General features: G+C 37.9%; 1 protein-coding gene across 10 annotated transcripts in view; it reads right to left on the bottom strand.

Moving 5' to 3' along the window:
• Positions 1–12609, bottom strand: part of SPHKAP (SPHK1 interactor, AKAP domain containing) — a 62445-nt gene that overhangs the window by 32215 nt on the left and 17621 nt on the right. For all 10 annotated transcript variants that reach the window (XR_001557142.2, XM_015871399.2, XM_015871398.2 and 7 more), the window contains exon 3: positions 7547–7657. Coding sequence is in view for 9 of the 10 variants with exons in the window: in XM_015871399.2 (XP_015726885.1) it covers positions 7547–7657 (111 nt within the window). In the remaining variant the exon portion in view is untranslated. The remainder of the gene's footprint in view (positions 1–7546; positions 7658–12609) is intronic.

A 12609-nucleotide genomic window follows, 5' to 3' on the forward strand; every position in this document is an offset into this window, starting at 1 on the left:
GGACCATGGCACTGTCCAGTAGTTCCTTTTTCTGTACAGACCTTTGTGTAATTAGAGGATGATCATTTTTCACTCTAGCTGTAAGTGGAAAAAATGCAGTGTGCCATGAGCAATAGAATGAACCCAGCAAAGTAAAAAAAAAAAAAAAAAAAAAAAAAAAAAAAGAAAAAGAAAGAAAAAAACCCATTTTATTCTCTTCATATTCTAAAATCTAAGTGCCTAAATAGGCAATAGATAGAACTGTACGGCTTTTACTGTCGAGTAGGATTACCAACTTACTTTATTCTGCCCTTCTCTCAGAGGTCTTATAGCTCTCACACAGATGCAGGATGTAGGCTAGGTATTTTTGTTCAGGACACACTGTGTTAGTTAAGCTCAAGTGAGAGCTGGTGGAACTCTGGCATTTTGTGCCTGGCTCAGCTTAGTACTGTGCTCAGTCTTGCACCTCCCTACAAGAGAGGAGGCGGCATACTTGTAACCACTGTAAACATTCACTTCTCCTTTGAAAAATTAAATGCCTTCAAGTGTCCCTAGCGATGGCATCTCTCCAGAGGCACTTCAGTGGAGTTTAATGGCCAGACCACCCATACCTCAAACTGGCAGTGTGTGCACAGTGAATCTGCATTCAGGAACTGCTGACTTGAAAGGCTTAAGCAATTCAGTAACAGTTAAGTGGGGCTACGTCATGCACTGTGTTTAGCATAGTTCAAAGGCTGGGAGAAAGTGGTGGGAGGCTTTGGGAACAAGACAACATGGTAAAAAAGTAAGGTAACCTTTTAAGAATCTTCCTCTGCCTTTGCTATAGCAAGGAAAAGTTACCGTGAACAAGCACTGAAAATTAAAGTGCCTGTGCACATCTCTGCTTGCTTTGCTTTAATCCCCCATGTGCTACACTATCTTGTACATATGGTTTAGGAGGCTCACTTATGACAAAGCTTGTCCCATAAAAAGTATAGCTGCTACTTAATGTGCGGTCGGGTTTTCCAACTGCTCTTCCTGCAAGCCCTAATGGATCGTTTCCAAAAGCATTCAACCTAGACTATACTGTCTTTTCTGAGTCATTCAAGTTGGCATAAATTAGGTCCTAATGTGACCTGTTTGTGTCTCCCCAGCCCAGCCATGGTTCTTTTTTAGGATAAGCGTTGTATGCTGTCAGAAGGATATTTTATAACCTCTCAAGCATTTTCAGCAAGAGATATACCTTAAACTTAGTCTCAATTACTCTTCTGAAGGTGCATTTCTCAAATGACTTTGTAGATTAATGGGTCTTGGTACTTTAGAGACCATCTCTATTTTAATGGCTGGACTGCAGCAATGAATCATCCACAATCATCTCATCGTAATTTATTGCTTCAAAACCAGCTGTGAATATTTTCTTCCCATTAAGACTTATTCCTTTGGGTTTGATGTAATTAATTGTCGCTTATGACTTAAAGAAAATATGCCAGTAAATATTTATGCCTCATGCCCCATCTGCTTTCTCTTGCGCTCTGTATACTCAATGTTTAACAAATTTCTACATGCCTCACACTGCAGTTCATGTTACAGGGAGCCCGTGGTTACAACAGTAGCAAGCAGTTAAAGATGTTCACTCTGAAGGCAGCACAGCAATCCTAGTTCCTGAGAAATCAGACCATGGAGGCAGTGATAATATGATAATATGAGATGCTGAAGGGGATATAGCAGCAATACTGCAAATGATTCTTCCAGTATTTGGCAACCCTACTTATAGCTTCGTCAGAGTTACCTTAAGCATCTTGGAGTGAGGCTAAGTATCTGATTCTTTTAAGTACAGATAGGACACTACTGCTGTATGAGAGTGTCACAGAGGGACAGGAGAGAAGATGGGAGATCCAGGAATATGATAAAGGAGCACCCAAGTCTAAAGCTACAGAGAAAGGAGAAGAAAGGCTATTGTGAATGTTCCCCCTCTCCCCCCAATTCTTAGACAGCAAAAAAAAGCTTCCATATAATGTGTATATGTGATGTTGAAAATGTGTAACTGCAGTTTCATTTCTGCCTGAATATTAGCTCATATATGAAGATAAGCAATTCTAAGATGAATAGGTGTAAAACCAAAGGGAGATATATATATTGTGCAGAGTATACAAGTAATCCCTTCCACAGAGAGGTCGCTCTGCCTGCACTGGACTCCATAAGGTGGAGAATAATTGAAGGGAGGCATTCTTATTTCTCTGTGAGCTAGACAGGGGCTTTCTGGAAGGTGTTAATCCTTACCACAGCGGCATGAACACCCACATCTGTCTAAGAAAGGGCCAAGACTCAACACCACAATTTAGCCTGCAGCTGCTGATTCCTATTCCTTGTCAGGATATAATTAAGGTACTGTCAGGCTGAATAGGAAGATGAAACTTAAAACTAAAAATACCTCTAGTAATTATGGCTTAGATCTGAAATTCAATGGCTGGATTTTGATTTCTGAAAGAGACAATGCTGTTACGGAAGATGCGTTAGTAACTAGTGAGTGAAAGCTATAATAAGTGCTGCTGTAATTCCCTGTCCATAAGGCAAATTGCTGAGGGTGTATACGCAAGCGAAAGTAAGCATCTTGGTATGTAGGCTTGTCTATGTAGAGAAGTAGGCCTTTGCTAGTTTTATTAAGAAATTTTCATTGTCATTCAAATAAGATTAAAAAGAAAAATTGTTTCAACTATGTGTGATCACTATTCACAAGATCACATTCAAAGACTTTCCCTAATTATGCCTGAAAGCACAAGTATGGTTTAGATTTAAAACAAACACAGAATCTCCTCTGGGTTTCAAAAATGCATTTCCATACTTGGCTTGCTGATGAATACCAAACATGGAGAGAGAGAGCCTCTTTTCTAAATTCCTGTAGGCATAGACCTTCACCCTTCAGTAAGGGCATGCTCTCCTCTAGAAACCCTGGAGAATATCTGGAGATAGAGGCCATGATTAAGAGATCTGTGTCACAAGTGCACAGATTTTCATACCCTGACCTAGTAGCAGCATTATTGCCAAGAAGTTACATTAATGTTATCCAATATCAAAAAAGTTGATGTAAACAGGTATATCTGTACCTAAACTTCTAAGGATGCATAATATCAAATCTTTAAAAAGACTTGTGTGAAATAGAAGGATAGAAATACTAATCACTGAAAAGTGCACTCTTTTTTCCTTAAAGTACACCTTGCCAAGGATTTTCCTTTTCTGCATATGTTATCATTTAGTCTAGATTCATTTGTAAGAGCTGTTTCCTGGATTTTTTTGTTCTATCACTTCAGTGAGTACTGGCATTTGCCTGACAACACAGTGAGATGATTCAAGGAAGAATTGGCTAGAAAATCTAATTCCTTAATTTTGCAATTTCTTTTCTATGTCACTTGACTTACTGCATATTCACACAAATACAAAGGCAGTAAAAAGATGAAGTGAAAAGAGATGAAACCACAGAAGCCTTGATTCAGCCAGCTCAAATTAGGTCAACTTTAACCTCCCCTGAATCTGTTTAAAAGCTCAGTAGCTGAACTGCTTAAAATTGACAATGCCTAAGCATCTGCTTAGGATGGCCAAGCTATGCAGTATCAAGGCAAGCAGTCAGTTCTGAAAACTCAGCTTTTAAGGTGACATTCTTCATTATCTCATTAAACAGAGAGATCATAGAAAACATGATCCATAATTACATCATCTCTACATTTTCTTAGCAGTTTGCTTCCTTTCTCACCAAGGCAACAGTCTTGCCACCCTTAACTAAAATAGTCACTGCTTCCTTTCTTTGAGATTCTAATGCCTGTCTCCTAGACCAACTGTGTTCTCCTATACTCAGCTAACCTGCTAACAACTCCATGCTGCAGTTCTTCTTACACCTGTGATTCTGATGGATTAAGGTTCTTCTATGCAGCATTAGTTGCCTATTATTGTCCCCTCCATCATTCCTAGTCACATCATCCTTCCCTCCCCACTGTGCTACTACCAGCAATTGTGAGATAGCTTGCAGAACCAGTACACGTGGGAGAGGTTCAGGCAGAGGACCCAAGAGCTAAATAAGAGTGTCCTTTGGCAGTCCTCCTGCTACTCTGGCCAAGTGCTCCTGATCGTACTACTTTGTGCTGGACATAACCAATAGACAATTGTGTGTGTTTACATGTATGCATTACATAGTCTGATGTGAATGTTTAGGTCAGTGGAAGGAAAGTAGGGACAAACTACCTCTCAGGTTTTTCTTTTTATATGAGATCTACTTACCAGAAGGTCCAAAGCAGAGAATATTTGATATAGGTCCAATGAGAAAGAGTTTGAAACAATGGAATGGACAAAGACATGAAAGTTTGTGTTATCCTCTGTGGGATAACTAAAAAGTCTCATTGCAAATATTTAATCACATCTGTCATTCTGTGCAGCTTATGAATGACTGTATCTTATGAATCCATGAGCTTTATTCTATTTGACAGATTTTGACTAAGTTCTCACTTAGTGTAAACAAATGAAACAAGACTTATGTAATTAAACTACATTGAAATTTTATCTAATTATGAAAATAGCACAAAACTATGTACTTAATTTGCAGCAGTAAGTTGTTGCAAAGCAGTATCGTTGTTAATCGTAATTTAATTCAATGTTTGGTAATTACTTATTCTCTTAGGATGAAAATATTTAGACAGTAGAGCATTCTACTACATACTCTCAAAGCACTAGTGTATAAGTTATTCACAGGAGTCAAAATTTTAAAGTAGACAGCATGGCAAAATATAATAGGATCACCTGAAGTACAGAGGATAGCACGCTTCAACTCCAGGACATTTAAAATCTCTCATGATCTTATATAAGAAAATAGTACTACCAACTTGCATTCACCTTCATTCTCTCTCAACAAGCCTTCATTTCAAGCTCACAGATACCTCATTCAGTTGCCCCTTCCTGATTAGCCTCTGCAGTTCTTCCTACAAAGCTCTAATGACTAAAACAATTAGCCTTGCTCACTTGGACTAAATTCCAGTGCATTTGGACAAAAGATTGTTCCTACACATCTAATGAAAGGAGAAAAAGAAAATTAGGACAAGACAGTCTTTCAAACTCTGTTAATATCATACTCATAATGCACACAACACTTTTAATAGATAATGTACCACAAAGCTGGCATAAAGACAGAGAACAGACATCACATTTAGTTACGATTTCTTCCTATGACTTCTATTGTTCATCTTTGCAGATGTCCACAACCATTGGACTAAACATGGACACAACAGTGTTTCTTCTAGTATGACGGACTATCAGAACTTCATGTAGTGAAAAAATATATCACATGAACATTTCTATTTTCAAAGCCCAGGAAAATATATCCAACTTAGGCAAATACAAAATACTATTAATCTCATGCAAATTATTTTTTTCATATCATAATACATAGCTTGGAGTTTAATGGACTATTACTTGTATTCAAATGCCCATTCTTCCTTAAAAATCTCTCTATGGAAAAGCAGTCTGTTATAGCTAAGTGTTTAATATTTTAAGAAATCAATGCTAGTGCACTTGGTGAGCATATGTAGGGCAGGCACAAGTCTATTTTTACATGTACTAAATGCATTAATCTGTAATGGGAGACAATGAACACAACATTTATGATATCTATGTTCATACAGTCTTGTTGCATTTATAGTTATAGTGAGATTAGACGTAACTACATAAACTCCTTCAAACAAAAACTGAACACTATAGCTAAATGTATTACTAGTTATCTTTAAGAAAAGTACCCATTAGCCATGTAGTACAATTTAGATTTATTTTTTCATTCTGCAAACCTAATGACAACTTTAAAACATTTCTGGCACTGCTGGTAGCAGCAATTTATAAAATCTCCATGAAGGAGAAGAATGTATTTTCTGTTAATGGCAGTCTGGTTTGCTAGCTATTAGAGAAGCTAGGGAAACTGCCCCATGTTATGTCCTTCTTTGTTCCTGCAGCCTCCACTCATTCATCATCAGACACTGGAAAGGGCTCAGAACAAAATGCTTTCTGAGTAGAATGCTGAACTAATCCTCACATAGTGGTTAAGTGTTCCCTGTTCCCTAGTTTGCTCGAGCTCCGTGCCTAGCCAAACACACCATTGGCATATCTGAGGAGGGACGAGCAATTCTGGTAAAACAAGAGCAAAGGCAAAAACAAATAAACAAACCAAACACCAGCATGCTTACATTCTAATGATTAGTGTAGAAGCTTCCTAGTGTACTGCATTACTTGTGTAGCATTTCAGGTACTTAAATTAAAATTCTGTCCTGTATTTTCACTCAGAATAAATTAAACAGGAATATGAAGCAAACTTCAGTTCTGCTCATAACAGTTAGAGTAACTATTTAACAGTAACTCAAAAGCTTAGATGCTTAGGAGCCTAGAACTAAACTTCCAGGCCACTAAACACCTCTTTTAGTGTGAACAGGGATACTCCTAAATAACGTTTAACTACTTCTAAATGAATGCTCTCTATGCATGATGTTCTAATTTTAATTTAAATCTGTAAATTCTACTTCTGTATTGTGAATACAAAGTCATATGGTTCAATACAATCTCTATTTCAGCACAATCTTTTTTTCTACTGTAGTAATAATTGCAATAATTACAGAATGAACTAGGTACTAACACCTCGCTTTGAAAACTACAGCACATTCTGTGTGTGAATTGTGCATGTAGAGTAGGCGCCGTGTTCACAAAGCTGTACAGGGAAATCTGGCTCAGTTTCTCACCTTGTGCCATATGTGGTTGCTTACCACACACTACTTAGGCTGTGCATTTTGATCTCTGTATCTTTTGCGAACTCAGTGTCCAAAAAACAGCATGACATTTAGCCCTCTAACCTCTGATACTATTCCTAAAAGCACATTTTCTATGTAATTCTTTCTGGTAATGTTTCTGCTTTCCTGAGTCCTTTCTTGAATAAAACACTATTAGAGTCACAGCAATGTAATGTCATTCAGCTTCATAAAGGTGGCATGTAAAGAAACACGAGTCTTATTTTTCCAAATACATGCTTAACCAAAAGCTGTTCTTAATTTAATTGCATTATAAACCATAATACATGGAGATTTAAGTATCATTTCAAATGCAAAATTATTTGAGTCCTTTAGCAGCTTCTCCTCATCTAATATGGAAAGTTTTCTCCCTAATTGTATCCCTATGTCTTCAAGAACACTCAGCAACCTTTTAAGCATCTGTTCTTCCCAACCTTTCCGCTAACAAGATACAGTTTGGAATAATTCACTCTTCAGCTTATTTTTCAGTTTTTAGTTGCTGACTACAATGCATAATGAAAACACAGGGAAACCTCTGAAGCAATCTTTATTGATGTATTCTGTATAGAAATCTGTATGCCTTTTTTTTTTTTTTTTTTTTTGCTTTGGATATTTTGCAGAAAGCTGGAAATTGCAGGAACTATCAATAATACACTGACACAATTTTGGAGTCGGTTAGTCATTGACTTCTTTTAACATGTACCCTACACACCCCCACACCGTGCTCAAATAGCTCCCAATGGACATTTTTCCAGAGGAGATTACATACAGTGTGTACTTACTGAGGCACAGTTGCTTTCTGACTTGTCTTCCAGAAAGCCAATTTGGCATGGTGTCCTCTGATTCTGCAGCCAGTAGTCTGTTGATTCTAGCAGGCTATTACTGCAGAGGATCTGTTAAAATAGTTAAAAAAGGTTAAAATAATTTAAAATTTACTCTGTCCTACTGTGCCTGAACTCTGTTGTTGGTGCTCAATGAAAGTCTCACGTAAACATATTTTTGCGAGGCAAGACTTGGGTTCCCATTCCCTTATACAGTTCATGTGCCTGGGATTCAAGTGATCCTCTAAAGTATTGGACATTTTTCTCTAAGAACTAGAAGTCCTTGAAGGAGGTGCCTTAAATAACCCCAACAAATAAAACACTGTTTATTGGAAAACAGTGCTAGGAGTTTTGTTCTATGTTAAAGTGATAAACATTGACTTTGGGAAAACTAATCATTTATTTATACCACAGTATACAAACCTACAGCCTTTATGATTTACTGTGTCTCTCTGTCTAAAACAGACCTGTACAATTCATTCTGTTAGCAGCTTCATTTCTGAGGCTGCCTAGGCTACAACCTCTTTCTTCTTAAAAATACTTTTCTGCTTGAAGAGAAGCTAAAGCCCTTGAAACTTTCTGTGAAGAATACTGAGCTCAGTCAGTACCCTAAGATCAAGGATTTTTCACAGAGTTCAGTCTCTCTGTGATGACTTAGTCTTACTGCATGTGCCACAAGCTTTGTTTGAATAAAAATAAAATTAGATTAGAGATATCCGTAGATTATAAAGAGGCAAAGTCAGTTTTGTAAGGCAGATAGTTTAGATTGAAGTATATTCCTTGCTGCCTCTGTACTAACTGTGCACAATTTTCAGGTGGGTCAAATTGCCTTTTTAATAAACTAACCTCTAATATGTTATTGAAATGTATCTGCAGAAAGTCACACTCAGAAAGGACTGTCTTTTTAAGCATGGCATCAGATTTAATGGAAATGGATTTAAGTTGAAAGAGGGTAGATTTAGATTGGATGTTAGGGGGAAGTTCTTTACTGGGAGAGTGGTGAGGTCCTGGAACAGGCTTCCCAGGGAGGTTGTGGATGCCCCGTCCTTGGAGGTGTTCAAGGCCAGGTTGGATGAGGCCCTGGGCAACCTGGTCTAGTAAATGTGGAAGTTTGGTGGCCCTGCCAGGCAGGGGGGCTGGAACTTCATGATCCTTGAGGTCCCTTCCAACCCGGGTCATTCTGTGATTCTTTGAAATACCAGTAAGTCTGGAAGTGGGTCATGGATCTGGGCTGGCTGTGCCAGACGGAACCAGGAACTGTCTGCAGTGACAACACCACCAGAGTCTCTGTATAATTTGTTGGGGGCTAAAGAGCCACATCATAAAACGGGCAGGCTTGTACTTTATTACATTTATAGGGTCACTATAGAAAGATCCATGACAAGCAAAAGAGGCAGATGACAACACTAAGAATCACTCGTTCCTGTTTGCCCTTTCATTGAGAGCGTGAAGGCTAGACCAATTTATCCTAATTTCTATCAGGGATAAAAGTGGAACTGAGAGGCACAGATGGTCGAGGGGTTGAATTCCTATGCTGACAAGACTGTTAAAACTGAAAAGTTGTTTCTTTCCATGCATTCATTTTCTGTTTAATTGAGTACAAAGGACAAATAGTTGAGGATGGTGAAGCATGAGAAGGGGGGTTATTCACATGGACAACATGAGGAATCTTATTAGCCAGCGGAGTTGTATACTGTCCTCCTGGAGGGACTGTGCTTTCTGACTGTACAAAAAGCCTATCCGCCTAGCTGATGCATCTCCCTTTAAATTCAGTTTAAGGCACGTATTTCAGGTAGTGGGGCATTCTGAAGCAAAAGAGAAAGGGTCTGTCTGGATAAATTAATCCACAGGCTGACTATTTGACGTGTTTTTTTTCTCATCCTTCACAATTCTTCCTTGAAAAAGAGGAACCCTTATTATTTTTGAAACAACTAATTAGCATCAGGAAATAACAGCAGCAACAGCAATGGTACTCATAGAACAATTTATATGGCTTATCATTCCTGGGCAAAAAAACAAGAACATTTGTGAAGTGGATGTATATTTTCTTTGTACTGCTGGTAACTGGAAAAAGGCTTTACTATAGATTTTAGACTTTTACTTCAGTAGTATTTCAAAATATACCTTTGTTGCCCTACCTGGGAAAAAAAATTCTATCCACAGTATTTTTCATTATCTTACAGTACAATTTGCATTGACATTTCTTTCCTACTTCAGGAACACTTACTTTCTAAGCCTAAATCAATTCCTTATGAAGTGAGAAGAACTTGTCAGGCCTCTTCCTTTCTCAGGGAAGATGAATGACCGTGGAAAGCTGATCTGGCCAGCTAACACAATTTTCTAATACTCGGGAGCAATGCAGAAGTAAGCCTATTACCACACACAGGCTAACACCCACTCTAATTTTTAACTTGTCAGAAAGTCATATAGTTAATACTGCAATCCCTGGGGGATGGATGACAAGGAATACCAGAGCCCATACATTTGGCTTGCTTCAGCACCTTCCTTCAGTGCCCTCTACAAAGATTTTGCACCTTTATGGTTATCTATCTATTTATTTCTTTCTGTAAAAGGGTAGGCTGATTTGCAAACTCTAGCTCTGCTATGAGATTTCTTCTGAAGGAAAAGCTCCTGTGCCCACAGACTTTGTTCTGAGAATTACTAAGACTTGTGACTGCTGCACATCTACACCAGTTTCTTCTCAGGGACTGCTAGCTAATCTTGTTTACTAGTTCAATGACTCTGAACTCAATAAATTCTACAGCATACTGTCTTAGTATGAATAGATTCATGCCACCTTAACTGAGTCGAGATGGGAAAAACAGCATATGTCATATAGCAGAGAAAAAATTTCCTTTGAGCTCTATAAACTGTAAACCTTTTTAAAAATAATAATAGTGTTACTGAAACATTATAAACTGGTTGGTAAAATATTGCATCAAATATTTTTTTCCAAGAAGTACCATCTTCAGAAAACCTTTTGAAGAATTTCAACATGTATATAAACCTACACACACATATATATATATCTATCTGATGTCAGATTTCATCTGATTCTAGATCTTCTCATCCTCAAGGACTCAAGTTCTGATGTCCTCTTAGATGTGATCTGAGAACATACAAAACAGTCCTCTCTAACTGAAATAGCTTTCTCAGTAACAAGTTTTGTCTTATTTCCTTAAAAAAATCTTAGTGAACTTGTCTTTATTCTTAACAGCTTTGGGTCTTTCTTTCCCAAATGTCAAACAGTTTCTGAGAAATTGGAATAGGCAGAAATTATCACAGAGAAACAAGCTTCAGAAAAGCTTGCTACTCCTTTTTCTCAAAGCACTTTGTGTGCTCAACCAATATTTCTCTTCAGAACTGCTAGGTTATAGGAGATGTATACTGTAGGTGATTAATTAATGAAATGAGATGTGCATTCCAAGTTTCACCTCCTTTTCTTCCTGTGGATGTTAAATCACCGTTGGTATATCTATCTTCCATTCATGAAGCAAATTCTGGTAATGAACTATCAGAAGTAATAACTCTCCTGAACAAACGTTTCAGGTCAGGTCGCTACTGTCAAGCTTGAGGATAACTCCAGGGTTATTTATTAATTCCAAGGCTTTTCGATGCATTTAATTTTTGTATGCAGCATTTCATAACATACCTTAAGGCAGTGGTAGAGATTATTACATGGAAGCTATGATATTATGTGATTTTTAGTAACATTGAGGAGATGAGCAGCATTAGCAGGATGGTGTTCTCCCTGGCCTATATTCTGCTTTCATATGTGCACAAGCAGTGCTGGACACAGCCTTGAAAATGCAGTCAGAAATATGAAGAAGGGTACAATGGCATTTTTAATACTGGAGGTCTGAGAAGATACTTTTCAGTAATTAGATTTTGAAGGAGATAGGTGAGAAAAGGAAAATAGGATATAGTTCAGCCTATGCAACAGGAGGTGGGGGAGGTAAGTAATCTAACAAATACAAGTAGGCCCAAAGTGATCTGGAATGCCTCTGGAAATTACTCAGAAAAGACAGCACTATGAGAAAGGGAGGCGTGTGGAAGCATATGGATGGGGACTTCTTGCTCTGATTTTACACATATCTGAATGGTGTTCAGAGGACAGAAGGTGACATTTGACTAAGCAGTAGCTGTGATGAGATGTAAATTTTGGATGAGTTTAAGCTTATCTTATGAAATACAAGTTTCTGCATCACGATCATTACAGATATGTTATTTCTTAGAACCTTCCCGCTAACATTTCTATTGAAGAAGGATAATTCAGGCCACGCTGAAATGCAGATCACTGTTTATGCATTCCTTCTATGCAGTAAGTCCATAAATTGAATCCACATGAGCTTTTGGGCATGGTGCTTTGGCAGTTGACAACAATATTATCATGGTCAAAGACACACAGGTATAGGCAAATTAATTTAATACTCCTAGGACCTGGCTACTGCAGGACAATTTTACTTGTTAACTGTGTTTATATAAAATGGGAGTATGCAGATGTGTTCTTAAAAGGACTGAAGTCCTTATACTACAGTAATGTATGACTACAATGGTCAACAGTGTATTAGCTTGAGTGAGCTTGCCTGATCTATGGGGTAACTAATGAAATGCAATGTGAGCATAGTTATCCCTCAGAGATATAACTGTTTCCATACTTTCTGATTGCCATTTTTGCATTTAGGTCCTTTTCAAACTATACTGAGCAGCTCTGTACCAAAGATAAAGAACCTAAACTTGTACTACTCCAGTGGTTGTTCACCATCTTTCTTTTATACAGCCTGCATTTCCAATACAAACAGCATCACTTTAGAAAATTTTATCCTCTCATCTTGTAGTTTTCTTCATTGTCACCTAGCTGAGACAAGTTCTAGGCCAATCCCACTGGCGTACATGGGATTTGCTGAATTCAGTGAGGTTGCTTCTGATTTGCAGCAGTACAAGTGAAAGCAGAACTTTATTCAATGACTGCACTTACACTCAACAGCTGTATGTCTGGTTCAAGGCAGGATCATCACACTCAG

This window comes from Coturnix japonica, chromosome 9 (genome assembly GCF_001577835.2).
Source record: "Coturnix japonica isolate 7356 chromosome 9, Coturnix japonica 2.1, whole genome shotgun sequence".
NCBI classification, from domain to species: Eukaryota; Metazoa; Chordata; class Aves; order Galliformes; family Phasianidae; genus Coturnix; species Coturnix japonica.